This window comes from Nyctereutes procyonoides, unplaced genomic scaffold, assembly GCF_905146905.1.
Source record: "Nyctereutes procyonoides isolate TBG_1078 unplaced genomic scaffold, NYPRO_anot_genome, whole genome shotgun sequence".
Lineage (NCBI taxonomy): Eukaryota > Metazoa > Chordata > Mammalia > Carnivora > Canidae > Nyctereutes > Nyctereutes procyonoides.
In genome coordinates, this window is record NW_026575043.1 from 6712978 (window position 1) to 6733450 (window position 20473).

Sequence of the window (20473 nt, forward strand, 5' to 3'; positions counted from 1 at the left end):
ATCTAGGTTAAAGGAGACCTAGGGACGTGACAGCTAAGTTTAGACCTGATCCTGAACGGAGACCTAGATCAGAAAATGACAGCTCCAGAGGACGTTGCTGGGACTCTTGATAGACTGGAATATAAACAGTAGGCCAAAGTCTTGTATCGATATTAAATTTCCTGATTTAGATAACAATGTCATGATTACAGAAGATCTTCATCCTTAGAAGACAGTCACCAAATATTAAGCAGTAAAGGGGCAAGATATCTGTAATCTACTCTGAAATTGTTCAGGAGAAAACTATCAGCCAGTCAGTCTGTCTGTGTGTCTATCTAGCCAACTCTTGAGAGAAAGCAAATTTAGCAAAATGTTGAAGCTTGGCGAAGGGTATGCTGGAGATGAGCTATTTTTACAACTTCTCTGCAAGTTTAAAGTCATTTTAAGAAGTTTACAATTTTTCTAGGACCTATAAATAAAAACTCACTGCCATAATAGAAAAATAAAACTGGAAACCAGTACTTTTTTGGTCAAATGTTTTAAAATTATTTTGAGTTTATGGGGTAAATATTTATTTTATGGTTTATAAGGGCATGGAGCAAAGAGTCAGAAAGAAGAGCCTACCTCTCAGGCATTTTCACTTAATTGTTATAAAACATTAGGCAAATTTACTTTTCTTTGAGCCTCAGCCAGCTCGTCAGTAAAGTAAAAAAATAATACCAGATACATAAAAGTATAGTTGGAAGAATAATATGAGACAAGTACACAAAAAGCACAGGCTATGCTTATTTCTGGCACACATTAACATTCAAACAATGGAAACTTCTTTTCCCTGCCCATAGAACTTCTAATCTTATAGACCACTTATAGACCACCTCTATAGAGGTGCTTTATTATAGCAGCAAAAAGCAAAAACCAGGACATTCATCTTAGATTATAAGATGTCAGAACAAAATTAGCACAGTATATTTTATCTATTTGAATGCTTATCTGCTCATATTTGATATTTTAGTTCATAATTATGAAGTAAACATGGCTCTAAGAGACAGGAGTTAGAAAAGCATGTTAAGTTGCCAAATATATTTTGTTGACCTACATACACATTTAATATTACCTTTATTACTAGGAACTACACTTATAGGTCACTTGGAAGGTTATAAATATGAAGTTATTAATGAACCATAGTTATCACAGAAAAATAATAAGATCGAAAAATAAGATTGTTATAAGGTTCTTTATCTTTTGAAGTTACTCCAAAGAGTCTACTCACTTCTAAAGTTGTTAATAAAAAGTGAATTCAATTTGAATATTATGATTTTAATAAATCAAGTTCATATAAAAGGTATAAAAGAATTAGGTAGATCCTTGTAATTTTTCTGAAACTTATATAAAACAAGGTATGTAATCACTATCGAAAAAAAGTTAGACTAAAATATAATAAAGATGACTTTCCAAAGGATAGAATTTATATTCTCTTAATATGAATTCACTCAGTCCATCTCAACCCTAATACCTACCACCATTCAGCATCTGAGAGAAAAATTCACAACCACATGCCTCCCTACTGTTTTGCGGTAATTATAAATTCATAAAAGAAACAAGATAAAAAATAAATGCCAATAGGAAAACAAAAAAATTAAACAATCATAAGAAACAAGTTGAATATATTTTTTCTACAGGAGTGTTCTTTTTAGATGATTGTCTATAAGCTGATTACAAATATGAGAAGATTGCTATCACTGAACTTAAGGCTCTCAAGTCATAATCAACTCTTGGTTGTCCTAAAGTTGATTGTACAAACCATCGTTCCAAAATATGATCATCACTGATTTATTTCTTACAATGGCTTGTAATTAACAGAAGGGTCATATGAAAGGACTTTAGATATCAACAAAAACCTGTGTCTTTCTTTTCTTATCTTTACCATCCTAAACAAAAAATAATTCCACAGAAACATGCTCCATCCTGGAGCCACAGTCTATGCATGTCTAGTACAGACCTAGTCCTGTGGGTCTGATTACATGAAGCTGATATGCATGATAATGAAATTCAGTTCATCACTGTCAGTCAGAACCAAATAAAAAGTCAGGCAGTGTTCTGTGGCAGGCAGGCAAGAGGTCAGATTCAGAAGGCAGAAAATTAGGGTGCATGGAGAGAAGGTTGGCATTTTCTGAAAGAATGATTCAGGCTGAGAGGAATTAGGAGCATAATTTTTTTTTTGAAAAAATCATTTGTGGCAGTAAACAGTAATGAAGATCTCACCAGTGATCTCTCCCCTGAGGTACTTCGCTGGGTCCCCTGGACAGGTTCCTGGATGGTGAATTACTGCATCAGCCCCTATCCATGTTCATTTTTTATACCTTCAAGAATACTGTCTTAAGGAATAGCACTTATTTTCTTTTCATGAGATCTTGACAAAACATTCCACTTTTATTTACTCCAAATTAATCGCATTTGTTGAATTCTCTAACACTTCCGTTCATGGTAGACAACCAAAGGGCTTAATAGTCCTGGCAAGGCCAAGGTATTATCCACATTGGCAGACTTCCCTCTACACAACTGGGGCTGAACAATTCTTGTTATTTTCACATTCTTCAAAGCTCCAAACATTATCATCCTGTTTTTCCTTCACTTTTTTTAGTGTGAGAGTTGGATTAAGGGAAAGTACTCAGTTTCAAAAGGATTTAAAAAAGAATGATCCTATCAGAGCATCAGCTTCTTCAAACAGTCCCAAATTCAGAGTTTTCAATGGGTTCAACACACACACACACACACACACACACACACACACACACACACACGTTGATAAGCTTATCTTATAGCACTTAGAACAAAAATACAAAAAAAGATAAAGAGGTTACAAGGAAAAAGCCAGTCCTTTAACTGCCATGTAGAAACAGTTTGGGAAGAGATAAAATCATGTTGGGGAGGGACAGGGAACAGATGAGGGCAGGCGTCTGGAGGGTCTGGCACTTCTCCTGCTGAGCAGAAAAGGCCTAGGCCTTGCCTGGGGAGCAATCTTGTGACTAGTAAGAAACATAACACCAATAGTGCCATCAAGAACAAAGGCAGAAATAAGATGCAATGCCCTAAAGTTTTGGCATTTTCAAGGGTCCTTATAAAATGCTCGGGCCTACCAATATTTGTCTATGAGCCTGGAATCAATCAAAAGCCAACTAAGTGACCTCCTGTACAGCAAATTAATATTCTCCACTGTAACACAGAATAACTTTGCAGACATGTAGCTAAGTCTAAGACTTGTAATTACTAAGTCCCAAAGAACGATTTATTGAAGGTCCCAGAGACTCCTGAAAACTCACCTATTAAGTCTTCAAACCTGTCTTGTGCAAATTCCTAATTGGGCTCCTTGACTCTTATGTCCACTGCACTTAGCATGACCTTTCAGAAACAAACACATGATCACTGCTATTCAGTAGCTCCCCACTATACACAGGAGAGTCTAAGGCCACTTCACATGGCTGATAATGCCATCTTAATCTAAGCCTGCCTCCAGCCCTGCTCATTCACGGATTATACCACTTTATAGTTGCAGGATGCTCTCCACAACACCCAAACCAAAAAATTGCAACACACCTTACTGTCCTACATATCATGTATTTTATGCGCATTAAATGATCCATGTTTTCTATATTCCCAGGTCTCTTTACATGCTGCTGGAAAAAGAAAGCACCTAAACTTTTAAAATATGGTTTGAAAGGTGGCCTTACAAATGATAGAGAATCAAAGATTATTAAGAATTTCAAGGGGCCTTAGAGACTATAAATTCAATTTTCTACTTGTTAAATGAAATGCCTTCTGTATAAAAACTCACACCAGGTAGGAGGTTCTCCACAACCTCTCTGGATTAGAATGTGGATCATTCTTTCCTGCTATGAATGCAGAATCTTCATGGGAGACTATCAAGTGATCTGCTGAAGTCTATATACAACAAAACTATGGTCAGGCTAAAAACTCTATCCAAAATGGAAGTGAAAAGAGAAATGATATGTCCAGAAGAGAAGGATTTAAAAGATTAACTGTATTTGGAGGGATCAAATACAATTAATTGCAGAAGAATCCCAAGATATTCCTTCTTTAAAAAACAAAAAAAGAAGTTAAAATAAAAAGGATCTTGAGTAAGGAAGTGTCTACATATAGGTATGTTTGGGAATCAGATTAGAATAAAGAATACCAGACAATCTACAGTATAAAGACTCCTGAAATATTTTTACCTCTCCTCCAAAGAAAAAAGGTTAGTTTGAAAATAGGAGACTGTGTAAACAATGTGGCTATCTTATCAAATAAGGCGAAAATGCCAAGATGTAAAAGTGCCTTTCCATTAAGGCAATTTGATGTACTCAAAGAATTTTAGGAATGTCTAGAAAAAGTGACAAAGCCCTTTCTATATGCTGTATTTCTGTTTTGCTTTTTAAAATGAAGTATGTCCTGGACTCATACGCAGCTGGATTCGGGAGAGTCACGGTATGTCACTGAATAAGCTCTGTATATGATTTAAGAACAATTGCTCATTCAACATCTGTACCAAGTGCTCACCTTGCCTTAGTGTGATTACTTCCAGCAAAAACTCAGTCCCTCACAGGGAAACCTACTGTGGACAGTTCTGGTGAAGCTGCCCTGTCTACCCCAAGGGCAGACCTCTAGATCTCTCAGGAACACATACCCACACTCCTCAGGGCTGAATCAAGAGGAGAATCATGGCTTCATTATCCTTAGGGTAAATATTCTAGAAACTGCAGCTAAATGAGTTATGATTCTTTTCATGCTCACATATATCTGAAGACACGGTCTTACTTCTCTAGTTCTAAGATGTGAGACAAGCAAGCAGGTGGATTTAATATCACAATTTAACATTTTATCTTATTTTTTTATTTTTATGTTTTTAAGATTTTATTTATTTATTCATGAGAGACACAGAGAGAAAGGCGAGACACAGGCAGAGGGAGAAGCGGGCTCCATGCAGGGAGCTTGATGCGGGACTCGATCCCGGTACTCTGGGATCACAACCTGAGCAGAAGGCAGATGCTCAACCTGCTGAGCCACCCAGGCATCCAGACAATTTAACATTTTAAACCAATATGAACATTCCAACAGTCATGCTTGTCATCTAAAGATCTTTCTTTTCCAAGTCCCAGGCCTCTTAGAGATTTCATCCCAACTTCATTATTTTTTATCAGAATTTCCTTAAAAAGAAACTCTGGAATTGATAGCTAAAGATCCAAAGACTTCTTAAACTTAAGTGATCTTTTTCTAGGCAGGCTAAGAACCTTGGCAACAATTTGAAAATACTCTTAGAGTTACTTAAGATTAATGAAGACTAACGAAGAAAGACTCAATAGAAAGAAAATATAAACAGGCAAATCTGACCTTTCATCTAAAAGTCTAAGGTCACCCTCGTTTACCTTAGGTGATCTTACTATCAGATCTCTTCTACGTTAATAATAATCTTGCAGAAGCTAAGAAAAAAGATCAATTTTGGTTTATCTTGCCTAATGTATTTTCATTATATATTTAACAGAGTTATACTTTTTTTTTCAGCAGGCAAAAAGAGATCGGAGGAACCCCTTCTACCCCCACCTATGCAAATACAAAACCCAACAGGGCTTTATCCATTTGGTGATTTAAATGATTAAGAAATGCATATAATTTAGTTCGTTTATCAGAGCTCTACTATAAGACATTAACAACTGGAATTTATTTATATTAATGCTAGTATTCATGTAAAAGTAGCTATGAAAAAAGGAATTTATTTTACGTCATTTATGGTGAGGAGATGAGGAGAACACTTTCAGGGCTTAATTTTAGTGAAAATAAAGTATGCCTAAGAAAACAAGAGATTTTCACTAAGGGGCATTCTAAAGCCAGAATAAAAAGCTGTTATTTGAAAACAACCAGATTGTGTTTTCTTTCAATAATGGGTTAGATTCTACCTTTATTTTTGATTTTTTGGCCAGGAAAATGGGAGATAGGTTAAGAAAGAATTGCTAGCCATTTGCAGCTGTGTTTTACTTCAGTGAAGTCTGGTTGCTCAGAAGTTACATCAAGTACCTGAGGGAAGCAGACAATTATTAATTTTTTTTTTTGCTTTTGGAGCAATTATTAATTTTTGATAAATTTCAGAGAACCATGGAGAGTCAATGCACATTCATGGTTCTGAATGTTATAAAAGTGAACCTCTTCTGGGTGACAGTTTTTACCTGGAACACAATTACAGAAAGGTAGAGATGTGTCATGGATTACCTTGTATCTGCTCCTGAGAAGACGTGGGAAGTACTTAACCCTGACACCTCCAATGTAACTGAAAAGAGGCCCATTCCAGAGGTACCTAATTAAGATGAGGAGTACAGTAGGATCCCTAATCAAACACAACTGGGGTCCTTATACAGAGACAGTCATGGGAAGATAGCTACATGGGGACACCATGTGACAACGGAGAAGAGACTGGAATTATGTACACCACAAGTGGAGGAAAGACTATCAGCAACCTGCCCAGAGTGGAGAAGGAAAGACTCTGCCACATGTCCAGAGGGAGCAGGGGGCATGCTTTAGACTTCTAATTTCTAGAACTGTGAGGCAATATATTTCTGTTGTTTTAAAATGAAAGCATAGAGAGACATGGAGCAAACTCAAATGTTATGTTACTAAGTGAAATAAGCCAATCTGAAAAGGCTACATATGGTATGATTCCAACTCTCTGACATCCCGGAAAAGACAAAGCTGTAGAGCCAGTAAACATCAGTGGTTGCCCGGTGCTAGGGGAAGGGAGGGATGAACAGGTGGAACACAGAGCAGTGGAACTAGGCTGCATGTTGCTGTAACAGTGGATACATGTAATTACACATTTTTCCAAAACGTTAGAATATGTATCACCAAGAACAGAGTGTAATGTCAGCTATGGAGTTTGGGTGATAATGATGTGTCAATGTAGGTTCATCAGTGTGACAAATGTACCACTCTGGGGCGGGATGCTGATACTGGGCAGGAAGTCTATGGGAAGTCTATGTACTTCCCATGCAAGTTTGCTGTAAACCTAAAACTGCTCTAAAACATAAAGTCTAAAACAGTAAAACAGGCTCTGCTATACCAGGACTGGGTTATTAAAATCTTAAAATGCAAGGAAGATGTTAAGGGGCCATGTTAAAAGAGAAAAGACAAAAAAAAAAAAGATAAAAGAGGAAAAGAGAAAGCATCTGAAAGCTGATTTTATGCAGTGAGTCTTGCTTCTGGCTGAGGCAAACTAGCTTGTATCAGGCCAATGATCTTGCCAAGAACAATTAGAAAAGGTGAATAAAATGTATAATATGTTCTATTTGATCATCAAAAACTACCAAGGCAGTGAGGACCCGAGGGACCAAGATCCCCTGAGAGAAGGGAAGTCCATAAGCTTAACATTTGGAGCCACTTTTCCCTACTACATATTCATTGGTTTGGAAGCAGTGCCTGGGAGGCTGAGGAGCCATGCAAAAGCTAAGAGGCTTAGAGACTGTGCAGAGCCTTCTGCATTCTCATGAGCCTGGGGAGACAAAAATTAGAGTTGAAAAAATGGCCCTGGTAAGCACCAAGAATGTCAGATGAGACCCTGAAGAGGTACACTGGATAGTATGCTGGCTCTGGCTTTTTATCAGCTTACAAGAGCTGATGTTGTGCATCTCTTCCCAATTCCATGTTCACCGATGCCACATTGGTAGCCTGAAACTGGCAAGAGTAGTATTTTTATTATGGAAACTGGCAAATGCTACAAGAAAGAAGCCTTCCCACTGAGAGTCAGTCATTGAATATCAGCACATCACTGGCTGCATTCAATAAGTAAGGGCAAACTGGAAATATATGAATCCCTAGAAAGGCTAAAAATAGATTCAAAAATCAATCTCATATCAATTAAAATAATCAACCCTTACCTTAGAGCCTGGCAGAAGCAAAATCAAATCCTCCTGGAGGAAGATACATTACTATCTAGAACCTACTGCTTCATTTTGGTTTTTTAAACAAACAATGGTCACCACTTAACAAAGATAATCAGGCACATGGAAAGAAAAGACAAATGACCAAAAACAAGGAAAAAAAAAAAAGACAACAGAAATAACCAATATTAGAACTAGATATTAGAAAATTCAGAATGAGCTTTAAGATAACTAATATGTTCAAAAAATACAAAGGAAAATATAAGGAATTTCACTAGAACACTAGAATCCATGAAGAAAAAAAAATCAAATTCTACTTCTAGAAGAAGAAATAAATTACCTAAAAATTAGAAATTTCAAAGATGGGTTGGACAGCTAAATAAACACTGATGAAGAGAGGCTTAGTGAATTAGAAGAGCACTTCACAGATAGTATTGCACACCCAAATCACTTGGAGATGCAGACTATGACCGAGAAAGTCTGGGGTGGCACCTGGGAATCTGCCTGTGTGGCAGCCCTGTGAGTGACAGCAGTGCTCCTTCTCCAGGGAACACAGCATGCTACTGCTGCAGTGAATATCAGGGAACTAAAAAACAGGTAAAGAGAAAAAAATCCAGAAACATAAAGAGAACAAAGAATGAAAAATGTAAGAAAGGACAGCTTAGACACTGGGGAACATAATGAAAATATTTAACATATATAATGGAAATCCCAGAAGAAGGGATGGAGGATAGAACCTCCTTCGGGAATATCTGAAAAGAGAACGGCTGACATTTTCCAAAGTTGATGAAAGAGACTGGGGTGGAGTAAAGAAGCCCCACAAGTTCCAAGCAGGATAAATACAAAGAAAAATATCAGTGGGGGCTACAGTAGGGAAGGGCTCATATCATAAAGATCTGTTGATGTGGCTTTGGCCTAATGGAATCAATTCTAGGGAAATCTAGGAAAGACTCACAAAGGTTTGAGAAAATTGTGCTACCTTCCATGAGAAAAGGGAAAGATGACTCAGTAGAACCAAGAAACCAAAAGGCAGAGCATATATCAAATTAACAGTCCCAGGACTTATTTAGTTGAGGGGCTGAGGGAGTTTGTGGGGCCATTTTGCAATTCTGCTTACCACATAAGGCAATTCTGTCAAACATTTAAGGAAGAAATAATACAAATTCCTTACAAACTCTTCCAAAAAATGTAGAGAAAGAAATACTTTCCAATTGTCATACCCAAATTAAGAAGACATCACAAGAAAACTACAGATCAAAATCCTATATGAACAAAGATGCAAAGATTCTTCACAAAATTTTAGCAAATTAACTAAAATAGTATATCAAATTATGATATACTATGATCAAATGAAGTTGTCCCAGGAACACAAGGTTGATTTAAACATTTGAAAACATTCAGCATAGTTCACAATATTAACAGATTTAATGCAGAACAAACTATATGATAATTCTGGCAGATGAAGAGAAAGTGATTAAGTTCAATTCTATTCATGAGTAAAACACACACACAGACATGCACAGGCAAACATGACCATGCACACGGACACATACACACATGCAGGCATGCTCACACACACAAGCCCACATACAAACTCTGAGTGAATTAGGAATAGAAAGGAACTTCCCTAATCTCAAAACTATAGTCAACTTTTATACTGAAAGGAGAAATTCTGAAGACTATTCCTTTGAGTTTGGGAAAAAGAGATAAATGGTCAACTCTATTCAACAGCATACTGTAAGTCCCAGCCAGTGCAATAGGACAAGAAATAAAAGTTATGAGGACAAGAAAGGGAGAAACAAAACTGCAACTATCGGCAGATGATATAATTGTATACATAGAAAACTCTATAAAGAAAAGTCGAAGGATGCCTGGGTGGCTCAGCAGTTAAGCGTGTCTGCCTTCCGCCCAGGGTGTAATCCTGGAGTACTGGGATCAAGTCCCACATCGGGCCTCCCTGCATGGAGCCTGCTTCTCCCCCTGCCTGTGTCTTTGCCCCTCTCTTTCTGTGTCTCTCATGAATAAATAAATAAAATATTTTAAAAAGAATAAAGAAAAATCTATAGAACAATAATTAGAATTACTAAGTGAATTTAGCAAAGTTGACAGGAAAAAGATATATTAAAATCAACCAAAATTTTAAATAGCAATAACAATAAAAAATTAAAATCAGTCATTTCAACAGTACCCAGGGACACACATGCAGACACAGAACTAATAAATGATATGCAAGGTTTGTATACAGAAAACTTTAAAGCATTACTGAGAGAAATTAGATTAAAATAAAGAAGAGATATATTTTATTCAAAGATGGAGAACTAGGTATTATTACATCGTCAATTTCCCTCCAAATGAGCTACAGAATCAATACAATCTCAATCAGAATGCCAGCAAAATGTTTTGCCGTATGTTGACAAATTTAGAAAGGCAAAGGGCCAAGAATACTTAGGACAATGTTCAAGAAAAAAACAGAGTTGAAAGGCATATACTGCAGTGTCAATACTTATTACAAAGCCATGGTAATTAATGTTGTGATTTGGTAGAAAGATGGACAAATAGATAAAAAAAACAACAAAGTTCCAGAATATATGCACATGTAGAGATAGACACCAATTTATGAAAAAGATGACCAGGTAGAGAATGGGGCAAGGATGAGATTCAATAAACGGCACTAACTCAAGTGGATATCCTTGTAGAAAATAAAACTCTTGACCTCTACACCTCAACAAAAATACATTCCATTTGGATTAAAGATCTAAAGGTAAAAGGCAAAATAATAAAATGTCTAGATGAGTACACTGAGGGGTGTATTCATGACGGTGTGGGGAAGGAATCTGAAACAGGATCCAAAAGCATCAACATAAAATGAAAAGTACTGATAAATCCTACCATTAAAACTGACACTGTCTGGTCTTCGAAAGAGATCAGTAAGAAAGTAAAAAGATTGGTTACAGAATGGAAGAAGATATTTAAATTACCATGACTAACAAGGGACTTGAATTCTGAATACACAAAAAATTCCTATAAATCAGAGGAAAGGGTGTGGGGATGCTGGGACACAGGAAAATAAGCAAACCAAAAGATAAGTGGGCAGAAGGTCTGAATAGAGACTTCCTAAAAAATTATATCCAAATACCCAATCAACATATAAAAAGTATTCAATGTCATTAGTTACCAGAGAACAATAAAACCACAATTAGATTATAATGTCTTCCCAGCAGAATGGCTAATAACAGAAATATAACAATGCCAAGTGTTGGCAAGAATATGGAGCTGCTAGTATTTTTATATATTGCTGGGGGAAATGTAAATTTACTCAACTATTTGGGAAAACTATTTGGCAATAGAAAGCAGATCCACTGTATTTCCTATGATCTAGAAATTACAGCTAAATGCCCAGCGGAAATGTGTATGTAGATGAGTTAAACAGAACATATAAACAAGAATGCTGATGGTGGTATCAGTTGCTAAGCTAATACTGTAATGTTGCAAATACCCAATTCTCTTTTCACATTAGGATGGATAAATGTCGATGAGATATTATACTATATGCTGGCAAACTGAATTTAAATTAAAAAAAAAAGGATGGATAAATATGCATGCAACAGAATACTACATAGCAATGAAAATGGATGTACTATAGCTACTTGCAAAAACAGACTAATCTCCCAAAATTTTTTTTTTTTTAAAAAAAGCTTTGGGGCTGGAGAGAGGTGCTCATGCCACAGCTGGTTCTCCAGGACAGCCAGTGTCTGACTATTTTAGGATAGGTCAGAGGGACTGTAACCATGCCTGAAATAAATACCCACAATCTCAATAAGCAACAGGTCCAACTCCTGGCAGAGAGATGTACAGATTTTTCAGATGTGAAATCTTAGGACAGCTGTATTATCTTCAAAAGCAGTATAATAATAAACAATGAAGAAAAAGATGAAAAATTATTTCTTGACAAAGTTACATGTTTTATAAACTCAGTAGAAAAATCCACTGCTTGTTAACTCTGAAGAGTTAAGACTTAAAGCAGGACTGTATGTAAAATATTAATTTTATCGAAAAACATAAACAATAAAAAGAATTACCACAGTTTTTAAAAAACGCCAAACATTCAGACTCTGATGAATTCTTCCATTTATATCAAGTTTATGAATAGGTCAAAGTTATGTATGGTGTTAAAATAAGAGATAGTGATTTCTGTGGGGGAATGGGAGAGAATTGGATGGGGAGGGCAGGATGGGAAGCTCTGGGGTCTGGTAATGTTCTGTTTCTTGATCTGACTCAGGGTACATGCAAGTATTCACTTTAGAGAAATGTATAGCTGTGCATGTTTTCTGTAGGGATGTTGTAGTTCAAAAAATGTTTTTATTTAAGTAAAGTTTAAGAAAAAAATGGATGAAACTATGAGAACAAGAGATCAGTAGTTTTCAGGATCTGCAGATGGAGGGAGTAAAGAAATACAAAAAAGTAAAAAGAAAATTTTGGGAAGCTGCTAGAACTGCTCTGTACCTTGACTGTGGTAGCAGTTACACTAGTGTATGCATTCATCAAAATTTGAAGAACTGTAGACCAAGGAAGGTAAATTTTGCTATATGCAATAAAAGCTATTACAATTTAGATATAAAAATAATGAATTAACTTATTTTTATGTTTGTGAAAAGTCAACTGTCCATGGTGTTATAGTCTTCTTTTCATTGATTAAATTAGATATAAAATTAAATAGTCTACCTGTAAAATATTTTCTTACCTTTGTATATACAGAAACTTGTGAAATAAAAATGTAGAAAATTTTGAAAAAACAAAGAATGATATTCACTTCAGTTTTAATGGGGAAAACAGACTTTAAAGTGTATCTCTGTATATACAAATAAAAAATATATTTGTTTTTTTCAACCAAATGTTGAAATAAAAAATCTGTATGTTTTATGTTTGATATTCACATATGGCATAATAGGAAAAAAAATAACAAGCTTGAGTTATTCCTTTTAGTATTTATTCATGGAAGCTTTGAGGAAAATTAATATAGGGCATAATGCTTTAGTTATTTGAAACAAAACAAAATTTTCAGTTAAAAACATATGACTTCCTCTTAAAGCTTATTAACATTTTTCCATCTTTAGCCAATGAATCTAGCAACTAAATTACTCTGAGAACATTAATTGCTGAGGCATTCTGTAAAACAAGTTACCTTTACTGGATCTCAAACTTTTTTACATTCATTTTAAATTATCTTATTATAGGGTACCTGGGTGGCTCAGTCGGTCTAAGTGTCTGCCCTTGGGTGGGTCATGATCTCAGGGTTCTGGGATGGAGCCTCACATGGGGCTCCCTGCTTAGCGGGAGTCTGCTTCTCCTTCTCCCTCTGCCGCTCCCCCTGCTTGTGTTCTTTCTCTCTAATAAATTAATAAAACTCTTTTTTAAAAATTTTTTTTTATTTTAATACATTTCTGAACCTGTAAGGATGAAATTAAGTTGAGGTTCATTTGTGTGAAAGTAACACAAATCTGAAATAGACAGATGGCAAGCATCAAATCTATTCCATGGAAAAGGAAGGAAAACATAGGGCCCCCAGTGAGTATCAAATTATGAAAATCAGGGTAAACATGAAGCTTCTTTTGCTCACAGATATTTAAAGGTTGTCTTCTTTTCAAATATCCAAAGATTTCTCTTATAAACACAGGTAATACCAGATTATTATTCCCCCCCCCTCCCAGTGTCATCTGAACCTCACTCTTCAAAAGGAAAAAAAAAAGTGATATTTTAGTTTCCTACATTTAAATCCTCCAAGGTTCCCCCACCCCTGACCCCATCTTGAAAAACTCCCCATATTTTTTAATTTGGAAGTTATACTACGAACTAGTTGTGTTAAAGCAGGCAACAAACAGAGCTGCATTTTTATAGATACTGGCTGGTAAACTGAATACTTTGTGAGAGAAATATCTTACCACTTGTGCTGGAACTTGTACCATTTTTGCTGCAGGAGTTCCTGGTCTGGGATAAAACTGGTTAATAAAGAGGCTTGGAAATTTGTAGTCTTCCACAAGTTTCACTGTTTCTTGAAAATCTTGATCTGTTTCTCCAGGAAAACCACAGATAATATCTGTAGCAAGGGTTATTCCGGGAACTCTAGAAAATAACATGACAAAAATGTAAAAAGCTGAATACAATCCATAATTATTCTATTCCTTTGACATTTTAAATGCCATTATTCCTCTTAAAACTAAATTTTATTTTTTAGGAAAGGGGCATTTGCAAAGAGTTTTAGAGTCTTAAATACTAAGTTTCTGAGCAACAGTGGCCCCTGTCATCCTCAAGGGACATTCATTTTTAATTCTTTTTAATGTTCTTTTTTCCTATATTTTAAAACAGATGCTTATTCTATTTCTGGATTTACTGATTTTTAGGCAGTATTTAGTAACTTCTCTACTACGGTAAGTGAGGATTCAATCCATTAAACTATCCTATCCCTCCCCTCTCAATGTAATCACTGCAGAGTTTAAAATCAATCAATCACATTTCCATTAGTGTAACTACAAAGATACTGTTCACTGTGGCGCCAACTGGTATATGCTACTATCATGTTTTCTTTTGCTACAATGTTTAATTTTTCCTAGAATTAATACCAGTCTCTTTTAAAAGATTCTTGCTTCATAGTCTAGGTAACTGTGTTCACGTTTTCCACAAGCTCCATCAGATTGATCAAAAATGAATACTATTTTTTAAACACTCAATGGACTATACATAATTCACTGATTCTATTTTTTAATTCTGGAAATGCCACTCCTACTTTTTTTGTGTGTTGAACCAGTCATAATGTCACCCTTGAATGCTGCTCTTCAGTCAGTCGCCTTTTTCCCCACATTTCCTTTTTTCCTGAATCCTAAGTATTCTTACATCTCGATTACCCTATTCTCCTTAATTTTGTGGGAGCATTCTTTCAGAAGCTTCACCAAAAGGCATGCCAGGGAAATTTTGTTGTTATCGTCTTAGCATATCTGAACATGTCTTAATACACACCACTGACAGTGAAAAATATTATCATCAGAATTTTTTTTTTTCAAGCTGGCAAGGTTGTGGATGAGACATCCTGATTCACTTTGATACAAGCTTCTTTATGTGTGCCCCCACTCTCTTTTTGAAAGCTTTTAGGATATTCATTTTATTCTCAATGTTTTAATTTTTTAAAAAAAGATTTTGTTTATTTGACAAAGAGAGAGCACAAGCAGGGGGAGTGGCAGGCAGAGGGAGAGGGAGACACAGGCTCCCCGCTGAGCAGGGAGCCTGATGCTGGACTCGATCCCAGGACACTGGGATCTTGACCTGACCCAAAGGCAGATGCTTAACTGACTGAGCGACCCAGGTGCACCTTCTTCAGGTTTCTAAATTTCATGATTATAGGCCTTGTAAATCTTTGATGAGGCATGTAAATCTTTGTACAGGGGCACAATCTAGACACTCACAGTCTTTAGGTCTAGCAAATTTTCTTATGTTGCCATTTACTCATTTGTTTTAGAGATGCATCTTTCTAAAGATACTAATTAAAGTTTTTCACAAGTTTTCCTCTGCTCACTGTAAGTGTGACTACTTTCTCCAGGTCCCTCTCATTCATGGCTGAGACTTGCTATTAGTTAACATTGACTCTGCCCTTTAATATTAAAGAATAAATCACCGAAAGCTTCTCATCACATGTCGTTGGGTAACAGGCTGCCCTTGTTTTTGATAAAACCACATGTTACCCTCTTGGATGTACTTTCTCTGCGGCCCTTGGAGTTCTTCCATAAGGATATTTTACCCTGTAGTAACGATGCAATAATAACAAAATAACACAAACAGTATTCATAACTACAATAGTCTTCTCAATCCATAAACAACAGGAAAAATAGCCTCAAATATCACAATCTATAGATACCTAAACATATCAAAGTTTTCTATCCCTTAAATGTAGTTCTATATGGATGAACAGAACAAAACAATTTTTCTCATTTAAATATATTAGATTTTGGGAGCATAAGAGAGAACAAAGAATGTGATAAAGGAAAGTCGAATTGTTGGCTGCCTAATACAAATGGCATCATCAAAACAACAGCTTTCTACACCTTGTTTGGATAACACTTTAATGCCTGTGTGAGAGGAGAATGACATTTATTTTTGAAAATATTTCTGTCCTGATTTCCACTTAGTCTCATCCAGCTATTAATTTGGCTGACCTTGAATTAGTGAGATAAGTTCCAAAGGCTGGAACTTTTCTTTGTGATGGTAAATTTAAAAAAGCAGTAATATGCATAAAAGAAAAATGAAACCATATTTGAAAAAAAAATTAATTTTTATTGTGATACAAAAACATTTTCTCCTTCAAGGGTGATTACCAAGATTACATTTTAAAGTCATAAGAGACATGTTTTCACAGTAAGCTCTAGATAAAAAGACCATTTTCTAGACTCACTAAAACCACGTGGAATAGAAAAAGTATGTCAATAATTTTAATTAGCAAATGTTTACACTTGACTTATAAATCCCTCTGAACAAAAGAAATCCACAACTAAACTCTAAGTAATAGATCATAGCAGAAATGACAGAGAAGAGTCCATCTCCCCTAGGAAATAAAAAAAAAAATTTAGAAACTGCCTGTGAAATATTATAGAAACCAAGACAATTGGTTATTGTCCTACGCTATGAATTGCAATGAACTTGGCACTAGATCATGGGGTATTCCCAAAGGAAAGTACCTTACTGATTCTCCCTCCCCCCCAATCCTCCTTGATCCATGATAGCTGAGCTCAGTATTATGCAACACCTGCTTACTTTGGCATTAAGATCGCCAGTGAGAAAAGACAAACCTTTACAAAAGTCACCTTAAACGTTTAAGAAGGGCATGTTCAATTTGTGAATATATTTGATAATCTACACAAAAAGCTTACAGATAACAAAGGAGAGAATTAGGTAAACTATGAATTTGTGAAAGTCCTACGTTGGCTAGTATTTAAAAGTAAAAGCAATTTACTTTTGGTGTCCAAAATTTGGTGTCAAAGTATGTAAGAATATAAATTGATTGTCTATAAAATGTTTTCAAAGTAAAGACTACACTTTAATGTTAGAAGAGGCTCATCTATACATTAATTTTATATATGCAAATGTTCTTAAAAACAATTTGGCTCCTTAGATGAACCAACTAACAAGACTCCTATTTACACTGTTAATTTCCCTAAGTAAATAATTCTCTTCAGTTCATAAGAAAATCAAGAAAGTCTGAAGTGGACCTAATTCTAAATTAATTGCATATGATTTAAGTGGCTAGGAGGAAATTATAAGGAGTGTAAAATAGAACATTAATCCTAATATTTAATATGTTAATTGTAAATGCTGTTTTTGAGAAGCAATGCATTTTCAAAATACTAATTTTTTTAAATGATCATTTCTGCACATGTACTGAAGCTGTGAGTCTAATGAATATAATTATCAGGTATTCTATATTTTTAAAATTTAAAAGATCTATATTTATGTTTTCATAGCAGTATTGGAGAATAATTCTGAAAGAAGATGAAAATGAAAATGTTCAATTAGCTTAAATAACACATACATTCTGACTCAATATTTTTTCTGACGTATACAGGCTTTTTACTAGCAAAATGGGTTCATTAAGTAACTTGGGAATAGAATTAATGAGAAAGATTCCAATTATGCGTCTGCCTTGGCAGAAGCAGGGCTATGATCAGTTATGCAAATCTATCAGTAGGATATCAGATCTCTTTGCTGGCCCTAGGCTAGAATCTAAGAGAGCCTCAAACATTTAAAGACTTTATTATTTACCATGAATAAAAAAATAAACACATACACACATCATATTTGAAATACTACTTAAAATGTACTTTAATCATCTCAAGATTTTTACTTGCAATTTGGTGTTCTACTGGCAACAAATGAGAAAATGATTCTATTCTTGCTTTAGAACAATAAATGAGTTTCAAATCCACACGTGAAAAAAATTAATACTAATATACATGCTATTTATCTCAAAAGAAAGAAATAAAAACAATCAGAAAAAGAATCAGATACATTAAAATTATTAACCATAAATGCATGATTAAAAGAAACTTTTTTTAAAGTTCTGAATGAAAGTAAAAACATCTAAGTCTATGGGACACAGCTTAAATAAGTGCTTAGAAAGAAATTAATGGATTTAAATGTCTGTGCTAAAAAGAGGTAAACTCAATAATTTCAAGCTTTCACCTCAAGAAGCTATAAAAGAAGCAAATCCAAAAAATAAAAAAATAAAAAAATAAAAATAAATAAAAAAGAAGCAAATCTAAAGTAGAACAAAAAATAAGTTACTAAATAAAGGTTTAGAAATAAATCAATGAAAAAGAAAATAAAGAAAACAATCAATAAAAGATGTCTTTTGACATATAAACAATAAAATTACTAAACTATTAACTAGACTGAGAAGAAAAAATAAGTCACAAATGACCAACTTTAGGCATGAGGGAGGAGGCTGTACTACGGATGTTATCAATATTAAAAAAAATACTAAGGGTATATTTATTACAATTTTATGTTGATAAATTAAAATTTTAAGCTAAAATAAGCAGATTCTTTAAAAGACATAAATTACAAAAACTGACTCAAGAAGAAGCAGAAAATCAAATAGTCTTTTATCTATTACAAAAATTGAACTTGTAATTAAAAATCTTGCCACTAAAAAAAAAAAAAACAATAGAAAACAACTCAGGCTCAGATGGCTTCACTAGTGAATTATATCACATTTAAGAAAGAATGAAACCAATTCTATAGAAATTGTTCAAAGATAGATGAAAAAAGAGCTCATTGTGTAAGCCCAGCAGTAGACAAAATACAAACCAGAGAAAAAGATCAGAAATAAACTCCAGACTGAGATTTTTTTAAAGATTTCATTTATTTGTTAGAGAGAAAGAGTGAGAGAGTGAGCATTCATGCACTCAAGAAGGGTGAGGAGCAGAGAGGAAGGGAGATTATCTCCAGCAGACTCTGCGCTGAGCACAGAGCCCAACTCAGGGCTTAATCCCACCACCCCAAGATCATGAAACCAAGTGTCAAATGCTCAACCGACTGAGCCACAGGCACCTCTAGACCAATATCTTTTATGAACACAGAGGCACTTAATAAAATATTAGAAAACAAGCCGAGAAACATATAAAAAGGATTATTTTCATGATCAAGTTTTAATTCCAGGAATTCAAGGTTGGTTTGACAAATTAACTAATGCAATAAGCCATATTAAAAGGATAGAAGATGACCCTATGGTCATCTCAATAGATGCAGAAAACAGCTGACAAATCCAATACTCATTCATGATAAAAAAACTCTCAGTAAAAAAGGAATAGAGAAAAACTATCTCAACCCAAGAAAGAGTTTACAGCTATTATTATGTTTATTGGTGAAAGACTGAATGCTTTTTCACTTAGATTAATAACAAGACAAGGGTGTCTGTTCTTACTTCTACAACTCAATATATTACAGAGGATCTAGTCAGTGCAAGAAAGACACAAAGAAGAAATTGCAAGTATATAGGTTAGAAAAGTACAAGTAAACTCATTTTTGCAGGTCACATGATTTTGTCTATGGAAACTCTAAGGAATCTAATGAACCTACCATTATAAGTGAGTCTAGCAGAGCTAAAGATTAATATATAAAAATCAACTGTACTTTTTATATTAGTAATGAACAATTAGAAAATGAAAAGAAGGAAACAATTTCATTCACAATAGCATAAAAATACTTAGAATAAATTTGGAAAATGGAAGACCTATACTCTAGAAACAAAGAACTTAAATCTAGGGGTGCCTGGGTGGCTCAGTTGGTTAAGTATCTGCCTTCAGCTCAGGTCATAATCTCAGGGTCCTGGGATCAAGCCCAACACTGGCCTCTCTGCTTGGTGGAGAGTCTGCTTCTTTCTCTCCCACTGCCCTTTGCCAAACCCAATCTCTGCTAATGCTTGCACTCTTGTGTGTGCTCTCTGTCCCTCTCTCATAAATAAATAAATAAAATCTTTAAAATAAGTAAATAAATACCTAAATAGATGAAACAATATCATATTTTCACAGATTGGAGGATTTTTTTGCTGTTAAGATTGCATGTGTCCTCAGATTGATACATAGATTCATTGCAACTGCTATCAACATATCAGCATATTTTTCTGTAGACATTGATAAGCTGATTCTAAAATTTATATGGAAACACAAAGAACTTAGAGTGGTCAAAGCAATTTTCTTTTTAATTGCCCCACAAGGGGAATTTTCCTGATGGCACTAGTTTATTTCCCTCTTAAAATGACCAACTGCAATTAAATAAAGTGAACATAACCTCAAGATTTTATTGTCTTCATAACAAAATATGAAGCTTAGAACTGGATCACTTAGCCCATTCCCTTCTTATGTCCTCCCGGTTCAAAATGCTTGGATCTCTAACAGCCAGCATTCTCTTAGATATGCAGTTGGGCTCAACACATTCAAGCCTCAGCACAATCTCCTTTGTAGTTTTAGCTTTTTTTCTGGAAAATTGGCTTAGTCTGCCCACCACAGCCACTGTGCTTCCTGTCATAATGCTGC

At 35.0% G+C, this 20473-nt stretch overlaps 1 protein-coding gene across 5 annotated transcripts in view; it reads right to left on the bottom strand.

Moving 5' to 3' along the window:
• Positions 1–20473, bottom strand: part of CDKAL1 (CDK5 regulatory subunit associated protein 1 like 1) — a 636452-nt gene that overhangs the window by 142815 nt on the left and 473164 nt on the right. For all 5 annotated transcript variants that reach the window (XM_055322912.1, XM_055322911.1, XM_055322910.1 and 2 more), the window contains one exon: positions 13838–14018. In XM_055322912.1, the coding sequence (XP_055178887.1) occupies positions 13838–14018 (181 nt within the window). The remainder of the gene's footprint in view (positions 1–13837; positions 14019–20473) is intronic.